General features: G+C 43.7%; 1 protein-coding gene across 1 annotated transcript; it reads left to right on the forward strand.

Moving 5' to 3' along the window:
* Nucleotides 1–15,551: 15,551 nt before the first annotated feature.
* Nucleotides 15,552–18,047, forward strand: SIX6 (SIX homeobox 6). The gene is made up of 2 exons (XM_005561417.4): nt 15,552–16,376; nt 17,483–18,047. The coding sequence occupies exons 1-2, from the start codon at nt 15,805–15,807 to the stop codon at nt 17,649–17,651; spliced, it is 741 nt and encodes a 246-aa protein (XP_005561474.2). The 5' UTR covers nt 15,552–15,804; the 3' UTR covers nt 17,652–18,047.
* The last annotated feature ends 337 nt before the right edge of the window (nt 18,048–18,384 follow it).

The following is an 18,384-nucleotide window of genomic DNA, read 5'->3' on the forward strand; positions in this document are numbered from 1 at the left end:
AAATTCTAGTCTGTATTTGTGTTGTTACAAATTTTTTTATTTTTCATTTTTTGTTTTTATTTTTTGTAAAGCAGCATAGCAACAATTGTGATTGTAGGACTGCCTGAGGTTGCAGACACAACTGGAAACATCATTTGCATATCAGTAAGAAAAAGGAAAACAGGAAATGGAGATGAGTTTCTTAAGAAAAGGAAAAAAAGAAAGCACAGATTCTAGAGATTTCACCAGCTGCATTCCTCCTTCTATACAGGTTCCCATTTGGTTTCGTTGACCACAGTCTTGTTTTCTTCCAAGAAATGAGGGAAACTGGTGTTTAGGAACACTGTTAGTAGCTCCTGGTTTTTCCACATTAGCACTGATACCTGATTGGGAGCTATCCATCTTAGAGATAGTACATCATTCACAATGAAAAGAGGGATGCTGGAAGGGTGTCAACACTGGCGCTGTAGACCACAGAGATCTCATTGTTCTTCATGGCAAGGCCACCATTGAGCGTGCTGATGTACTAGTTCCACACGACAGGGTCCACATTCATCAAATGGGCCAGAATTTCCTTGGGAAACATTTCTGAGACTCTTTCCATTCATATTTAACATCCACAGTGAAAAAAACAACATCCATGGTGTTCTTGATAGCCAGCTTCTTTCCATGGCATGTCTAGTTATTGTTTACCTTGTGCATCATACAGTGTACTTTTAAGTTGCCTTTGGTGGCGAAAGCTTGTCTATATATGTTGCACACAAAAGGTCTCTCTCCAGTGTGAGCTCATTAATCTGAAGGCACTAGCAGACAAGAAATTCTTCCCACATCATGTGCAGCTGTGTTGCCTGGCCTGTCTGCATGATTGAGCTGCTAAAAAGTTGTCAACCCAAGAACATGGCCAAGGGTCTCATAAATATGTTAGAAACTTCAATTCTGACATAGGTTGGATGTGCTTCTATAAATATTAATGGGAGACTGCTCCGACCTTCCATCTCAGTGCAGCTATTGTCAGAGCTCTCAGCTTTGCCCTGGCATCGGGAGACTCTGATGTGATAGTTTCTGCTTGGCTATTGGCTGGGTAGAGTGCCTGAAAGGCCATGGTTTCCATGGCATCTGGACTTTGGCTCTCCATTGGACCATTTTTTTAGCTGCTCTACCACTGCAGGCTAAAATGGGCAGAACCCACATCTGGGAAGCCATCATGTAGTTAGAGTAAGTGATGCCAAGTGGATTCTAGGGGGAGGTGCAAGGACCTTCAAGAAGCTGCTGGGAGCATCTTGGCAGTTGACTTTGTCTACATCAATGCTTTCTACAACATCATCATAACAGATGGCACTTACATTGCCATTCTCACTGGCCATCATTGGCTCAAGACCAGTAAAATCACCAAGATTCTCCAGCATGTAATATGTTGATACAACATGACCACACTGGTAAATTTCTTTTGACTGATGAGGCACAACTTTATAGATGTGTTGGACTGGTGAACCCCAAGATGTATCTTCAAGTTGTATCTTTGGTAGAAAAAGCTTGGCCATAGATCTTACATTGGAAGAGTCTCTCCCAAGTGTGGTCATGGTAATGCATTTTGAGGGATTTATAGCAGCTTAAGATTCAGTGGTAAATAAGACATTCATTGGGGTTGGTGGTGGACTTGTCAATGTTCTCCATCAGTTGCTGCAATTTCTGGGTCTCTCACCCTGGCTCATGGGTTCCACTCCCTTGGAGGCCACCAATCCTTGGGGAATTATAGTTTGGTCCCACCCCAGGTTGTGTGAGTCCACCCTTACATTCTGAAGAAGATCTGAGTGGCAGGTCATCAAGCAAACAGGTCACTGATGAGGTCCTTGAGCTCAGTACCCGAAGGGAGATTTTGAGGTACACCTATGGAGGGCATCCCTGCTACAAAAACAAGTTTGCTGCCTAAAGAGAGACTCAATTCATCTATGGGGACAGGTACAGAGAGTGCGTGGGAATGCCACTGCCTGCTCCCATTTTGTCCTGGAACTTGAAACAGCTGAAGGTTTGCCTTTACCTGGAAATATCTGTGAAAGCACATGTTGGGTTATCCTTGGTGGTGAAGCCATGACCACAGACAGAGAACATGAAAGGTCTCTCTCCAGCGTGGGAGCAGAGTTGGATCTACAAGGAGCTATCAGTCCCTTAAAACTTGCTATGATAATTAACCTTGTACTTGTAGACAATGGTTTTGTCCTTGGCTTTGACATCCACCTTGAGGTGTTCCATGGCTTCCTTTTTCCCTTTCTTGGATAAGTCTAGCACTACAGTGTAGAATATAGAAAGAACTCTGGAAGAGCACAGAGTCCAGGATGTGAGGTAGCAAAGTATTCAGGAGGCAAGACATGACATTCGGGAGCACGTGTGTCCCACTTCATGACGAAGGGTATCAGTCCTGGGGACAAAGAGCTTGTTGTGAAAGGGATGTTGGCATGAGGTAGCTTGGCTTGTTTCAAGACATCCAGAGACAGACCTTGGCTTCCAGTGTTCTGGCTGAGAAAAGCCACAGCTGCAGAAACCTGCTGGAACATGTGGCTGCCCAAGGTCTATAGAGTATCACACCCCTCCCCCGATATGAGTGCAGGAGACTCACATGTTCACCTGAATTCAGATCTGCTGGATAAGCTGGATCTGCTGCAGCTGCTGCAGAAACAGGATCTGCTCAAGGACCCACTGGATACTGTTGGTGCCAGGCACAGAAGCTGATTCATCATACCTTGTTGCCCCATAGTGCCTGAAGAGTCACATTTGTGTTGGCCACTTTCCCTTTGGGTAAATAGTTTATGTTCTGGGGTGCCGGTGGCAGGGCAGTGTCTGTCTCTAAGTACATGACAGACTCTGCACCCAGCTTCTCCTTTATGTCCCCTTAGCTGCCACCATTCTCCCTGTGACCATTCTTACTGCTTGGACTGGGTGGCTGGTGGCTCAGTACAGCTCCATAGAAGTCTTCTCGAGGCACTGGCCTCTCGCTGTCATACATGACGATGACAGGTGGATTTTTTTGTACAATTTTTCTTATGTTCCAAGAACTGAGAGGCTAAAGAACTTTGCACAGCATCTCTCAGTTGTTAGTCTCTTCCCAGTGAAGCTGCTTTACCGCTGCTTCATTCTCATTCAATTTATCACCATTTCCAAGGTGGGTCATTGGAGCACCTGGCTCCCCTGCCACTGGTGCGATCAGGTTGCATCTGCAAACTCCGAGTCAACTCTGCAATGACTGCTCACCCTGGTCCTTCTCCAAGGTGATGCGCTGTGGTTTCACCTGCTTGTGCAACAACATGATGCGAGCACTGGGTGCTGGGGGGAGCTGCAGTTATTTGACCTCCAGCACAAGTTACTGGAGTTGGGAAAGTTAGCCCCCTTCAGCTGGAAAGCACACGTCCTAGTCAAGGACAAAATTCTTATCATGGCCTACAGGGACCTTTATGGTCCTGTCCCTACCTATCTTTCCATCTTCATATTATACTAACTCTACCTTCCTCTGCAATCCATCTTTATGAACTTCTTTCAGTTCTTAACATGCTCTTTCCATCACGGGGATATTGTACTTGTTGGCTCCTCACCCTGGAATGTTCTATCCTTCTTTATTTAATAACCTACTACTCATTCTTCAACTTTAGACAGTCTCTCAGCAATGTGTGTTATAAACTCTCATAGTTCATGCACTTGTCCTTCATACCAATCAGCACAGTTTTAATTCTCTATTATTTGTGTAATTATTGTATAAATACCTATCTCATCCACTATACTGCTATACTGTAGTCTCCATGAGTACAGGCCCAGTTCCCCATACACACACACACACACCCCTTGGCACTGAAAACAAAGAGGCTATAGCAACAGTTTGTCATAATGGCTATTATCCCAATTCAATTCATAAGCACTTCTGAGAGAATAAAGTCTAAGAACTGTCCTTATAAGGAAAACAGTCACAGATGAGGAAAAATCTGCTACCTCTAGACTTTCAGTTCGGCAAGTCAAAAAAATTTCTTTGGGCGGGACACAGTGGCTCACACCTGTAATCCTAGTACTTTGGGAGGCCAAGGCGGGCCAATCACTGGAGGTAGGAGGTCGAAACCAGCCTAGCCAACATGGTGAAACCCCATCTCTACTAAAAATATTTTTTAAAAAATTAGCCGGGCATGGTGGCGGGCGCTTGCAATCCCAGCTACTTGGGAGGCTGAGGCAGGAGAATCGCTTGAACCTAAGAGGCAGAGGTTGCGTTGCAGTGAGTCAAGTTCGCACCACTGCACTCTAGCCTGGCCAACAAAAGTGAAACTCCATCTCAAAAAAAAAAAAAAAAAAAAAGTAAAGAGAAAGAAAAAGAAAGAAAGAAAAAAGAAAAAATTCCTTTTGGACTTACAGTAGTCTAAGTTGGGTTTCTATCGCCCACACCTATAGTGTCCTGATAAATGCAGAGAAGTAGAGATAATGAAATTTTGTGTCACTGTACATGCCACTTGAAAACTTACTTGCACCACATTTCTAAGTATCAAAGTCAATTAAATTTTCTTTGTTTAGTTTCCACGAATTTATTATAATGAAGCATGTTTTAGTATTTTTCATATTTCATTTATAATTTCTTATACAGATTTGGTTTTCCCTGGAGTTTCTAATTGTACTTCACAAAATAATCCTACATATTCTTTACTATATCATTAAAACTCTTTGGCTCCTTACTAATTGTTGAATGAGCTAACATAATTTCCAAACTCTAATTAAGCACAAACATTTCTCATTGAGAGGTCTATACCTTTCCAGGCTAATCACTCAATTTCATTAAAGACTATTTCTTAGGCTTCAGCCTGGGTGCATTCATGGGATTAGGGAGATATAGGAAAGGCCAGTTATCACAGCCCTGCTCCAAATAATTTTTCAAACTCTAACCTCATTTCCTGCTCCCCTTCCCCTCCAATTATCTATATTTACAACTTAAGGAATTCAATGAAAAAACTTTTTCACTTATTTTAAATAATACTAAATGTTAATTATTGTACTACTCTGTAATACAATGACGTCTTTGTAATCTATGGACTTCTATAGTACTTAACGCCTTTACAATAATAACCTCAATCCATGGTGCATTTTCAAATGTCATGTCTGCTTTTCCTACATGAGGAAACTATAAACTTTTACTGAAGGACATTTTAAAAAACATTAGAATAAATGACAGTCATTTCATGTATTTGAACTGGAACATTCAACATTGCAAAGATGTGATTTATCACAAATTAGTCTGCTGATGTAATACAATTCCATGAAAACCCCCAGCGGACTCTGAGGTAGTGGAAAAAACATTGACAAATTGATCTTAAGGTTCATCTGGAAGAAAATATTCACAGAACAGCCAAAGAATTTTCTTAAAAATATTACTGAAGGTCCAGGCACAGTGGCTCACATCTGTAATCCTAGCACTTTGGGAGGCCGAGGCAGGCAGATTACCTGAGGTCAGGAGTTCGAGACCAGCCTGGTCAACATGGCAAAACCTCATCTCTACTAAAAATACAAAAAATAGCTGAGCATGGTGGTGGGCGCCTGTAATCCCAGCTACTCGGGAGGCTGAGGCAGGAGAATCACTTGAATCCAAGAGGCGGAGGTTGCAGTGAGCCGAGATCACACCATTGCACTCCAGCCTGGTCGACAAGAGCAAAACTCCATCTCAAAAAAAAAAAAAAAAATTACTGAAGAATCACTTGCCTTACCAGATATTAAAATGTACTTCAACTGCAGTCATGAAACAATAGGAGTAAATACACGTATCAATGAAACAGAATAGAAGATCCAGAAGACCTTCTATGTATATAAATTTAGTATGCGATACAGGTGGCATTTCAAATCTGTGGAAAAAGAATAGATCAATCAATAAATAATGGTGGTAGAATCAGAAAATGATTTGAAGAAGAAAAAAACACTGTTAGATTTCAAATTTACATGAGACCACAAAATAAATCCAGAAGTATTAAGCAGTTTTAAAATGTTTTTAATCTAAGAATAGTAGGAGAAGGAAATACAGATTATTTTTATAACTGGCAAGGTTGGCAATATTAAGTATGGCCCCCAAGGCAGAACTGGATTTGATAGATTCAACTATGTAAAAACTATAGGTGATGGCCTGTAGGGCAATCAATACCATAAAGTTAAAAGGCAAGTGAAAAACTGTGAAGAAATATTTGCAATACACAACAAGAAAAAATATATATCCTTAATATTTGAAGTGATCTTACATATGATTTTGAAAGAACAAACATCCCAAACAAGGGATATAATTGGAAAATTCTCTAAAGAATAAATATAAATGACCCATAAATATTTGAACATGTATAACCTCATTAATAATCAAAGAAATGCCCATTTTAAAAAATGAGAAACCATTTTTCATCTATCAAGTTGGCAGAGATTTATAAGAAGATTAATGACCAGAGTGTGAGGAGGGAATAGCACTCTTTTTTTTATTTTTATTTTTTTTTCTTGAGATGGAGTTTTGGTCTTGTTGCCCAGGCTGGAGTGCAATGACATGATCTCGGCTCACTACAACTCTGCCTCTTGGGTTCAAGTGATTCTCCTGCCTCAGCCACCCAAGTAGCTGGGTTACAGGCATGCGCCATGACACCTGGATAATTTTGTATTTTTAGTAGAGATGGGGGTTTTACCATGTCAGTCAGGCTGGTCTCAAACTCCTGACCTCAGGTGATCCACTCACCTCAGCCTCCCAAAGTGCTGGGATAACAGGTGTCAGCCACCACGCCTGGCTGGGAATGACACTCTTATACAGAGTGAGTAGAAGTAAAAATTGGTAAAAAGTCTTTTTGGATGGCAATTTGGAAGTATATATCAATTTTTTCATGTGCATACCTTTTGACCCATCCATTTCACATCCAATAATGTGAAGGAAAAAACTGGACAATACATAAAGATGTTCATTGCTTCATTGTTATAATGGTGAAAAAATGGAACTTAAACATCAATAGGGACTGGTTAAATAAGTTGTGGTATTTGTGCTGTAGAACACAATGCAACCTTCAAAATGATAACATATTTATAATCAAGAAAAATGTTCAGAAAATGTTATCAGGAAAAAGCTATGGATAATATGAAGTACTTACATCAAAGGGGAAAAAATGTGTGTTTCTGTGCATAGAGATAAATGTCCATAAAGATATGCACCTAGCACTAATAGTAGTTATCTCTAACAATAGCACTACAAGAAACTCATTTTTTACTCTATACAACCATAGTGCTTGGATTTTTATTTCAATGACCATGTATTGCTTTTATAAGAAGGAAAACGAACAAAAAAAAGATATTTCCAGTAGGAAAAAAACCTAGCACTCCAGATGAGGACGATATATGAGAAAAGAGCACAAATAGCAACAAATGAACTACAGCAGAGGGAAGAATGGAGAGGAATGCGTGTGTGCATGTATGGGTGCATGTGTGTGTGTGTAAGTGTGAGTGTGTGTAATAAGAATAGACTGTCTAGGGCCAGATAAAGGAGGATCACTTGAGGCCAGGAGTCTGAGACTAGCCTAGGCAACATAGAGAGACCCTGTCTCTACACACACAAAAAAAGTATTAATTAGCCAGATGTGATGCCATGCATCTGTAGTCCTAGCTACTAAGAAGGTTGAGGTGTGAGAATGGCTTGAGCCAGGAGTTTGAGGTTGCAATGAGCTATGATTACGCCACTGCACTCCATCCTGGGCAACAGAGTGAGACCCTGTCTCAAAAAAAAAAAAAAAAAAAAAACCAGCAATCACATGAATCCTTATAAAATGTGGGCAGAAAGAGTTTTCACATCTATACAACCATACACAGGAGAGAAAGTAGCAAAGAAGGAGGCAGAGATTGGAGGGATGCACCCACAAAACAAGAAATGCCAGCAGCCACCAGACGCTAGAAGGGGCATGAAGAGGCTCCTCTAGAGCCTCTGGAGAGGATATCGCCCTGTCAACACCTCAATTCAAACTTGTTGCCTCCAGAACTGTGAAAGAATAAATTTCTGTTTTAAGCCACTCAGTTTGTGGCAATTTTTTATGGCAGCCACAGGAAACAAATACAGTGGGCATTTGGGGAATTTCATGTGAGCTATCTATTGACTTCTTTAGACTAATTTATTGCAACAGCAGTGGTCCACAGAATAGGAAGGCCTACTTCAAAATAACCTATTGCTTGGAAAGTTTCGAGAAACCTAAGGTGGGCAACAAAAGATTATGAGACCAAGGACAAGACGGAAAGTGAGACATCACTAAGACAATATGGCCTAATTGATATATTAAGTGGGTAGTTGCCCACAAGAGGGGAACTAACACTTGTTAAGAATTTACTATATGTCAAGCACTGTGCAAGGAACAGTCATTCATAATCTCATTTAATCCCTACAACTATCCCATAGGATAAGAATTATGCTATCAGATAAGGAAACGGGGGCCCAAAATCGTGTGGTTATTGCAATGATTTAAACCTAAAATATTAGAAGTCCTTGCTCTACTGCTTTATCTGCTTCTATAAAGTTTAGTTTGAGAAGCATCACTGCCCTAAAATACCATTATAGTGACACTATTTCCCTCTTCTATGAAAACCACTCCCCGTCTTCCCATCTACCTTCAGGAATCGAGTATTTCATCTTTGTCTATCTCACAGTTTTAACAAGGCTTAGTCTAGTGAGGAGGTCCTAAGCAATGGGGAATAGGAAGGAGTCATGGAGTCAGAAGAAACACAAAAGAGAAAAGGGAACATAAATATGAATTATTACAACACAGAGAAATACAACCATTGGGAAATAATAAATCTTTCAGAGACAACAAAAAGGATAAAAAGGTAAAAAAACAGAAAGGAGATGAGAGGGATAGAAAGAAAACAACTAAATGAAAGATAAAAACTAAATACTAAAATTCAAAAAAATCAGTTCAGCCCCCAATTTTAATTACTGTAAAGATATATAATCTTACATTAATTTCACCAAAACCAAGGCATAACAGAGAAAGTAATAACAGATAAAACACTAAAACAGAAAAAAGATTAAAATTTCATAGTTTGAAAGATCTGAGAACAAAAATCTGCTGTTAAAGGAAACATGCACTCATTTCTCTGTCCCTTAATTTTTTCTAAATCTACTCCCACTGTCTGCCCATATAATTCCCTGCCAGAGCTTTGCAGCTGGTCCCCACTGGGGCTTAAGCAGCCTCCTCTCTGTGTTTCCATTTAAAAATCTTTATTTCAATAGGTGGGCCTAGAGCATCTGCACTTCCAAAATTACCACACAACTGATCCAAAATGATTGAAACAAAATTGGTTTCAAAAATTGCCCTTAGGCTGAAAAGAAGATGAAGGCTAACATTTCAGACCTAAAGAAACATTTATCACAATTCTGCAGTCTGTAATAGACTTCTGTAGTTGTAATAGAAATGTTGACAGCTTGTTAATTATAGAAATGCTTGTGAGCATCACTGTTATTCTTTTGGAAGACCTGACAAAAGAGTTCAGAGGTTTTTTTTACTTAAACCAAGCTTTACAACACCTCAAGTCCAATCTCTTTTCCTTACAGGCTGCAATCAGTTCCATTTTTCCTGCCAGTACACAGTGTGCTGACTCAGGGAAGGGTCTTCAGTACCACCACACTCCACCAGTTTCCACCCCCGCTCAAAAAACAACAAAAATCCCAGAGACACATTTTTGATTCCAGGGTTTTTAGGGCTTGCAAGGGTTATACCACCTGACAAGACCCAGAAGTTGAAGTCTCTCTGAGGTCCTTGAACTATGGTGCACCAAACTCTGAAAGTCATAACAGCATGAAATGGTACTGGACCTTACACACAGCAGGCATTAATAACTATTTGTGTGTGATACAGAACTGCCCTCAAACTCAATTGGAATTAAATTATTTTCCTTGGGTAAGAAAAGTAAGGTATATAATGGATAGAATTTTGAGCCTATGTTTTAAACCTATCTCTGCCATTAACTAGCTGTGCAATACAGGTAATCATTTAACCTCTGTAGTCCTCATATTTTATTCATTTATAAAATAGAGATACACTAATAAAAACTTTCAACCACTGTTCTCTGTCTCACTAATTATTCAAAGAACATAGATCCTAACAAGATAGAAACAACTTCACCATTCCCACAAATATTTACAAGCTTTATAAGTATTTGGTTATCCTAAGTATCATTTAAAATAAATTTTAAGAAAAAACAAAATTACAGTAAGCTCTTAGGAACAGATTTTATTAGTATGGCCTAGACCCAAGATGAAATTGAAAGTGCCCTGAGTCCTTTGCAAATGCTTCAACTCCACAATAAACCAAACTTTAGCAGGTTTTGTACGTCTGTGCCTTGTTGATTATTTGGGGCAAGATCCTTGGGGTCAAGGTTTCTTAACAGCAGTGTTATTGACTTTGTTATTGTGGGGTCTGGTGGGCCACTGTTCTGTTCATCGTAAGATGTTTAGCAGCATCTCTGGCCTGCGCCCACTAGATGCCAATTGAGACTACCAAAACTGTCTCCAGATATTGACAAATGTCCCCTGGAAGTGGGGAAGCGGGGGGAAACAAAATTTCCCTCAGTTGAGAATTGCTGCTTTGAAGGGTAAGATGTCATGTGTGTGTATTTTTTTATAATGCAATATTTAATAAGCACTTTTTGTGAACTAGCTGGATCAACTCAGATAATTTAAGGTATTTGTTGAAGGCTGATGCCTCTATTTGACTTTAGAGTACTTAGATTTACTATGCATATAATACAAACGGTTGATACAATGTATGACACATACAGTTTAATGTGAATAATATTTGGTGCATCCCAGAGGACATTAAACAAACTTACATTCTTTCATGTCATTGAATTTTAAGGTTTCCATGTGTATTTTAGAAGGATATTTCGATCTTAGATTCGAAAATTGTCAAAAATAACCTGCTGCTGGGAAAAAAGTAATGTCCCAATAGAGAACCGTGAACTAATCATTCTTTCACTTATTCAACAAATGTTTCATTACTAATAATAAAAAGTGTTTTTAAGTGACAAGCTGGCTACATTTTTTAGCACTAATCCTTCAGGCAAGAACCCACTGGTATGTAGCTCTAAGCAAGTAATGCAGTAGTGTGGTTAACCCTGTAAACATTTAGGCTTCTCCTAAAGAAGTAGACTACAGAAAAATGAATTTAAGACCACAGTTTATATTACAAGGAATATAATTTGTAATATACTCTTTGACTTAGATACAAATTTTTATCCAAGTGCCTAGAATCAACCACAAGCTAGAAGTCAAAACACAGTTGAACCGGCAGCCTAACATTTTTTAAGAAAACATTACTACTAATTAATCATCACTGTGAAGTAGCGCATTGTCCCACATTTAAACTTATACAAATTCCCTCCAATTAACAATATAAACAATTTTGTACCACTTGAAAATGTCATTTAAAAATAGCTGATGAAGAATAATAACAAAATATACTAACCTCTTAAAATGAGGTCAATATTTTAATTGTAATACTTTTTTGCCAGTTAATTTAACAACACTAGGAAACCTACAAACATTGCTCAATTGGTGTTTGTTCTCAGAAATATACAATTAAAGCACCTTCTCTGTTCTTTGTTACAAGGTGCACAATGGCAGGGGAGGAATGCGTGAAATACAGCAATCTACCTAAGCAGTTTATTAGGATAGTTAGTAGTACTTTAAAAATAGAATATTGAATTCATTCCAAAATCTGAAGGTCTGTACTATCAAATACATGAACAAACACACATCTATATTTATGCATATGATATACCTGAAAATCAGAATGCCAAATAAATGTTTGAAAGTGTAAATTTTTAATACTGTAATTTCAAAGTCTGAAAAATGCCTTTTAAAACTTTCTAGATTATTTTTATACTTTTTTAAAAGTAGAGTTATAAAAATTAAAAGCCAGTTGTCACTATCAACACTCGGCTTTGAGACACAGGAAAGGGAAACCAAGATCTCTTCCAAAGTCCAAATCACACAAAAGACTGGGGACCTCATTGTCTTCCAGTCTGTGACTCTCAGATGCAGCACAAATATCTTTATCAAGGAATTCAGACGGACTCAATTACTGCATTCTTAAAACATCTCATTATGTGAAATTGCCTGAGGAAAAAAAACAAAAACACATCATTTTAAAAAAGACATTTGACTTAGGAAAAGTCAAAGAAAAGATAAGATTGGAACCCAGAGGTAAGAAAGTATTGACTTCTAAGCACTGCTCTCCTCTGGCAAATGTGAGCTACTGGTCGGCAGAGTGTAACAAGAATTCCACCTGTCCTCTACTCTAGAGAGGAAAATCAGTAGGGGCAGAGCGAGGAGTGAGATCCCCATATGTGCAGAAGTCCCACACTGAACTCCGGATATTTCTGGCATGAGCCTCAGAATTCCCTGGGGCACACTGCCTAAATCCAGCAGCAACAGTTAGCTACAGAACCTGCCCTTGGACATCATCTTCTACATGCTTTTCTCTCCATATTTGCCCCACAAAATGCAACTCTAGAGAAAGCTGAGTAGACGTCTATGGATTCCCGGCAAGACCCGAGAGTTTGTCCAAGACCTCATGTCTCAATCTACTAGCTGCAAACCAGCGGTAGAAAGTTGCAAAACCACCCAGACAGGCCCAAGGCTGAGTGCTGCCACGGTACTTTCTTGATTTCCTGGTCAAATGCAAAACAAAAATGAAATGTGGGATAAGAAGTGAGGGGTTGCCTGGAGGGCTGGCACAAAACCTCAAAACTGGTAAAAGAAAAAAAAAAAAATTACACCCTTCCGTAAAATTAAGAAAAGCCAGCCCGAAGATACAGTTTTCGTCTGGCAAACCTAGGAGAAGTACACCTTAAGGGTGGGGTGAGGGTCACCGCCTTCCCCCAAACAGGGTTATTTCTAAGGAATCCCGTGAAGCTTCCCTCTTTCCCAGGGGGCTCGGCTCACATACTTCTTCCTGTTCGTCCCTTCCCCTTGTGAAGCCGGGGAACAAATAAGTGATTCCAAGGTGCCCTGGCGCAGTCTATTTCCTTTGGGTTAATAAAATTAAATCAAGTCCCTTGCGATGGCGAAGATGGATCTCCTGATAGTAGACCCCGATCTCCAGGCGCTTCTCAGTCCCTTCCTGCCGAGCGACCAGACAGTGCTCGGACTCTGCCACAGGCAGCCCGCACCCTTCTGGCGGCTCCCGCGCGGCCAACTCAGACTCTTAGTTCCAGTTGCCCGCAAGCCTCAGAAGCCAAAGCGCCCTCATCTAATTATCTGCAGAACTATTATCCAAGAAATGGGCCATAGGATAAATATTCCCATTTCCTGGATGGGGCCCCTAGACTGTCGACTTGCTCACAAAGATTAAGGGTAAGAAACCAGCTCTCCCCGAAAGTACCGCTTCCAAACTGTCCAGCAAAAGGGCGAGGGGGACGTGTGGTCTCCTGGGGCATGGACAATCTCTCCCACCTCAGCAACTAGGCGCTGGGATCTGGGTCGGCTCTCGGCTTGGCTCGCAGGCTGTAAGGTCTCCGAGGACCCCACCACCTCGTCTGCATGCTAAGGGTGCGCGCCAAACAATTTCGTGAGCAATAGCCCGCAGAGGAACCATCCCGAGAGGGAAAATAAACCTCTGCAAACTGGAGCAAGGGGGTGCTTTCCTTCCCTGGCCAGAAGCTCCGGGATCGCAGCCCTCCCGGGTCCGGCTTCATCCCTGCCCGGCCCCCTCCCAGGCCCTCATTTTCTGCACCACGGATTCTCCTCCGCCTGCATGTTCGGGGCCCTTGTACGCGATGTTTCTTTTTAAAAGTTGTCCTGCCAGCTGATTCAAAAGTCGCTCCAAGGGAAATAAGGTTTATGCTTTGTCATTATCTTCATCGCCCTCTTTGTTTTGCCCCTGCCCTGTCGTATTTCAAGAAAATGAACTCTTAGAAAAGAAAGCCTCTCCGTTGAGGCGGTTGGCAATCTCACAGAAATGATGTAAATGGTTTCAGGGCTTTTTTCTTCCCCTCTGCTATTTTTTTAGAGTGAACTGTGAAGATCTGTGAAAATAATATCAGGGTTTTCCGTCAGAACGAGCTTTGCCCTGCACTCAGGCGTGGCGTGATCTGACCCGACACCTCCAACCATCTGTGCTATCTATCTGCCTTCTGATTTACCAGATCTGTACAAGCCGCATACAAATTGTACTTGATACTAAAGAAAAGACAGTCGGGCCCAGTCCAGTTCGGCGGTGAACATTCTCATCTCATTTCTGTCTAGGGATGGACCTCCCCAAAACTGTTTTCCTGGCGTTTTTGTTATACAGCCCCCTACCAGTTATTTTTTTCAGACTAAACAAACCCTTACCACAGGACCGGATGAGATCATGGTTTCTTTGACCCAGGCCTCAGAAAATGGTACGATGTGGACTGCCAATTGGGAATCAATAAAAGTTGCCAATTCACTCTACTAGCCCAAAGTCAGAGACACCAAGTCACTCCTTCCTCACTACAGGAGGGGTCAGTGCTCAGCGGCTTAAGAAGCGCTTTCTAGGCCCCCGCATTGTAGTGGATTCCTTTCTGTATTGTATTTTTACTGAATTGCTTTTGGGCTAAAATGCCAAGGTTAGAATTGTTATCCCCAGCTCAAGAGGTATATGTTCTAACACAAGGTAGGGGCAAAATAAGCCTGCAAGGAAAGGAGTTAAGTCGATATTTTTTAAAAGATATCGGAAATAAGCTTTTAAGTTGCTGTCCTGACCTACCAATGACTTCTCAGCTCTAGATGTGGCTATACTGCACATTTGTTCAAGCCCATTAAACTGGGGGAGGGGGAGAAAGTATATTTATCCTCTTTATTTGGAGGTCCCTAGAGCCCACCCTTCTTTTCTTAAAGTGTCTGACTTCGTGGTCTGCATCTGCGTTATCAGACGTGAACATGTCCTTGTTCTCATTTAAAATTTTAGTGGGCTTTGAAGGGAATAAGGCTAGAGTTCAAACTGACCTCTTCTACAGATCCCTGGTCCTGTTCCTGCTGCTCCAGATTTGCTTCCCACTCAGCTGCTTTGGCAACTGGAAACGGGAAGAGGGAGGCATGTAGAGATGGGTACTTGGGAAAAAATGAGAAGATCGCTTCCCCTCACCTGCTTCCTGCTCCCACCGCAAGGTTTGCTGTTTTGCTACAACTAAACTTGCGAATTCTCGGAGCATTTCAGTTTGGCTCAGTCCTCTTTGTCCTCTGGAGACCTCTCGACCGAGACAACGCATCGCCCCAAAGTGAATTCCTGAATTCCTGTAGCATCACTGCTTCTTTGGTGGGAAAGGGGAGGGAGGGGTAGAGTGGGGTGGGGGAGGGAAGAAGAGTGAACGCTGCCGCACTCGCCTCTCTTTTTCTCCCAGACACTCGCATGTCTTTTCAACCTCCAGGTTCTGCAAAATACTGAGGAAAAGTCCAGGGACTAACGGCGGGCGCTGTCGAGCACGGGGAGGTGCTGAAACAGTCGTGGCTTGCTGGTCCAAGCTTTGATTGGCAGAGCCAGCCGGTGACTGACAAGGGGTCTCCATGGCGCCCGCGCCGTCAATCCGCCCACCCCAGTAGCGGAGCCAGCTCTCCTGCCCGCGTGCTTGAGCCGAGCCGAGCCCGAACCTGGAGCCGAGGAGCCAGCACCTCCTCCAGTCAGGGCCGCCCGCTCCCGGCCGTTGCGCCACCGCCGCCACCAGTCGTGTGTCCCCGCTGCCCCAATCCGCCTCATCGACAAGAGCCTGGCGCACTCAGCCAGGCCCGCGGGCATCTGCTGCGTGTCCCGCTCCGGGCTCAGTGCCCTCGCCGCTGCCGGAGCTGCCTCGATGTTCCAGCTACCCATCTTGAATTTCAGCCCCCAGCAAGTGGCCGGGGTATGCGAGACCCTGGAAGAGAGCGGCGATGTGGAGCGCCTGGGTCGCTTCCTCTGGTCGCTGCCCGTGGCCCCTGCGGCCTGCGAGGCCCTCAACAAGAATGAGTCGGTGCTGCGCGCACGAGCTATCGTGGCCTTTCACGGTGGCAACTACCGCGAGCTCTACCATATCCTGGAAAACCACAAGTTCACCAAGGAGTCGCACGCCAAGCTGCAGGCGCTCTGGCTTGAAGCACACTATCAGGAGGCTGAGAAGTTGCGTGGAAGGCCCCTGGGGCCGGTGGACAAGTACCGAGTAAGGAAGAAGTTCCCGCTGCCGCGCACCATTTGGGACGGCGAACAGAAGACACACTGCTTCAAGGAGCGCACGCGGCACCTGCTACGCGAGTGGTACCTGCAGGATCCATACCCTAACCCCAGCAAAAAGCGTGAGCTCGCCCAGGCAACCGGACTGACTCCCACGCAGGTGGGCAACTGGTTCAAAAACCGCCGACAAAGGGACCGAGCGGCTGCAGCCAAGAACAGGTCGGTACCTACAGGCCTCCGCGATTTGGGCGCACCGGGGAGGAGGCGGGTGGAGGCACCTCTGGCGCGGTTACCCAGTCCCTGGCGACTCCAATTCAGCAGGAGTTGGGAGCGCGGTCTGTCTCGGGTTAAGAGACCACTTGCGTTCTGGGTTTCTGGAGTTCCCTTCCCGGCTCTGCTTCCCCACCCACTGGTTCTCCACGCCTCCGGGCAGCTGCAGCAGCTGGTCCCGGTCACCAAACCAAGGCTTCACTGGGACGGAGAGGGGAAGAGAAACAAAAATTAAAATCCTACAATTAGAGACCCCAAGACCCAAAGCTAATTCTTGTTAGCCTGGGCACAGGCTCCTACTATTAATGGAAGCCTGACTTATTAGCAGTGTGTCGGTTTCATGTTAATTATCATTTTCAAAGCCCAGGTGCATCCCTCCGTAATGCTTTGAAAACAGTTTTCAATGGACTTTTGAGAAATAGGAAGTCGAGTTTTCCTCTTCCCATGCGCTGCCTGCCACCCTTGTCTCAAAACAGCAAACTAGTCGATGGGCCGAGGCTTTTCATTTCCCGGAGTGTGGATCTCGATGAGCCAAACATTTTGCGGAAGAGCCCAGCCTCATCCCCCAGGCCCAAATGCTTCTTACAATCCTTTTTCCCTTTAGGTCGGGCCGACCCGATCCAACGCGATCGCGGGAGCACTGACTCAGGCGTACGCCCCAGGCAGACGCACCATTAGAAATGGAATCCCATGTCCCCGGGACCGATTTGTCCTTGTCACCCACGCTTCGTTTATTTCCTGACAGTCCTGTTTATCTCCCAAAGGTGGACAACAAATGGGGAGGACCCTGCAAGCCCAGTATACCAAAGACCTGGGAGCTGGGGCGCTGAGAAAGGGCGCGAATGATGGTGGGGCACAACAGTAGGGGCCCGCGGAGGGGCGGCCGCGGACTCCTGCCCGACCTCTAACGCCTTGCCGGGAAATCCTCGCCTTAACTGCTCGGGTCTACGGAAGAGCCTCTGGCCGCCGGGCTGGAGGGACACAGGAGGTGGTGGGGGCGGGCGACGGGCGGCTGTGTTACGAGCTGTGACCCGTGTTCCCTTTCTTCCCCGTAGACTCCAGCAGCAGGTCCTGTCACAGGGTTCCGGGCGGGCACTACGGGCGGAGGGCGACGGCACGTCAGAGGTGCTCGGCGTCGCCGCCAGCCCGGCCGCCAGTCTATCCAGCAAGGCGGCCACTTCAGCCATCTCCATCACGTCCAGCGACAGCGAGTGCGACATCTGAGTTGCCCATCCAGGATGCTAAGAAGCAGATTCCAGTGTAAAAACGAGAAAAACAAAATGGAAGAGGTAAAGAAGATGAGAGACCTGCAAATCCAGCGCCAGAGAAGCCAGATGACCAGGGACCCGCGCGCTCGGGTTTGCCATTTCCGGCCCCACACCGCGGACAGCCTGGCTCCACTGGCGCTCTTTGGCCGCGACCACGGGAACCCGCGGTGAGGCCTGACCCAGCACCACGTTCTTCTCGCTTTGCTTTGTCCTAAGGATTTTGCTGCAAAGTCGCCTTCGGAACCGAACTGCAAGCTGAGCGCCTGCCCAGATTCTCCCATGGGTATTTCACGTCGAAAGGACGCTGTTATATATGTATAACTTTTGCTTTAAAGTTTTTTTTTTAACAAAACATATATATGCTGTTTATTTACTTATTTAAGAGACCGCCATGGTAGGTTTCTCTGTAGCTTGGGGAACTTGCTGTTTCTAAACATGCAGGCTGGTGCTGATGGGTTCTGTGTGGAGAAGCCAAACAATAAAACAACCTAGTGGGCAACCTTCTTAATTAAGGGAGCTGCTCTCAGATTCCTTTTATTATTAGTATTATTATTATTATAAAGATCATTCCCTTCACCAGGCATGCAGGGACCCTTGAGCAAATGGTCTCCCGAAGGTCTTATCTATATATCTTTTGCCTTCTTTGGTGCTTCCTGGTGTATGTTTTAAACAACCTATGGTAGGTCCAT

This window comes from Macaca fascicularis, chromosome 7 (genome assembly GCF_037993035.2).
Source record: "Macaca fascicularis isolate 582-1 chromosome 7, T2T-MFA8v1.1".
In the NCBI taxonomy this organism is placed as follows: Eukaryota; Metazoa; Chordata; class Mammalia; order Primates; family Cercopithecidae; genus Macaca; species Macaca fascicularis.

What these genes read in the sequence shown, in the direction of transcription:
- SIX6 (XM_005561417.4), top strand. Translation starts at nt 15,805, where the DNA reads ATGTTCCAGCTACCCATCTTGAATTTCAGCCCCCAGCAAGTGGCCGGG. An exon ending in GCGGCTGCAGCCAAGAACAG is followed by an intron (nt 16,377 to 17,482) that starts GTCGGTACCTAC and finishes TCTTCCCCGTAG; the next exon opens with ACTCCAGCAGCAGGTCCTGT.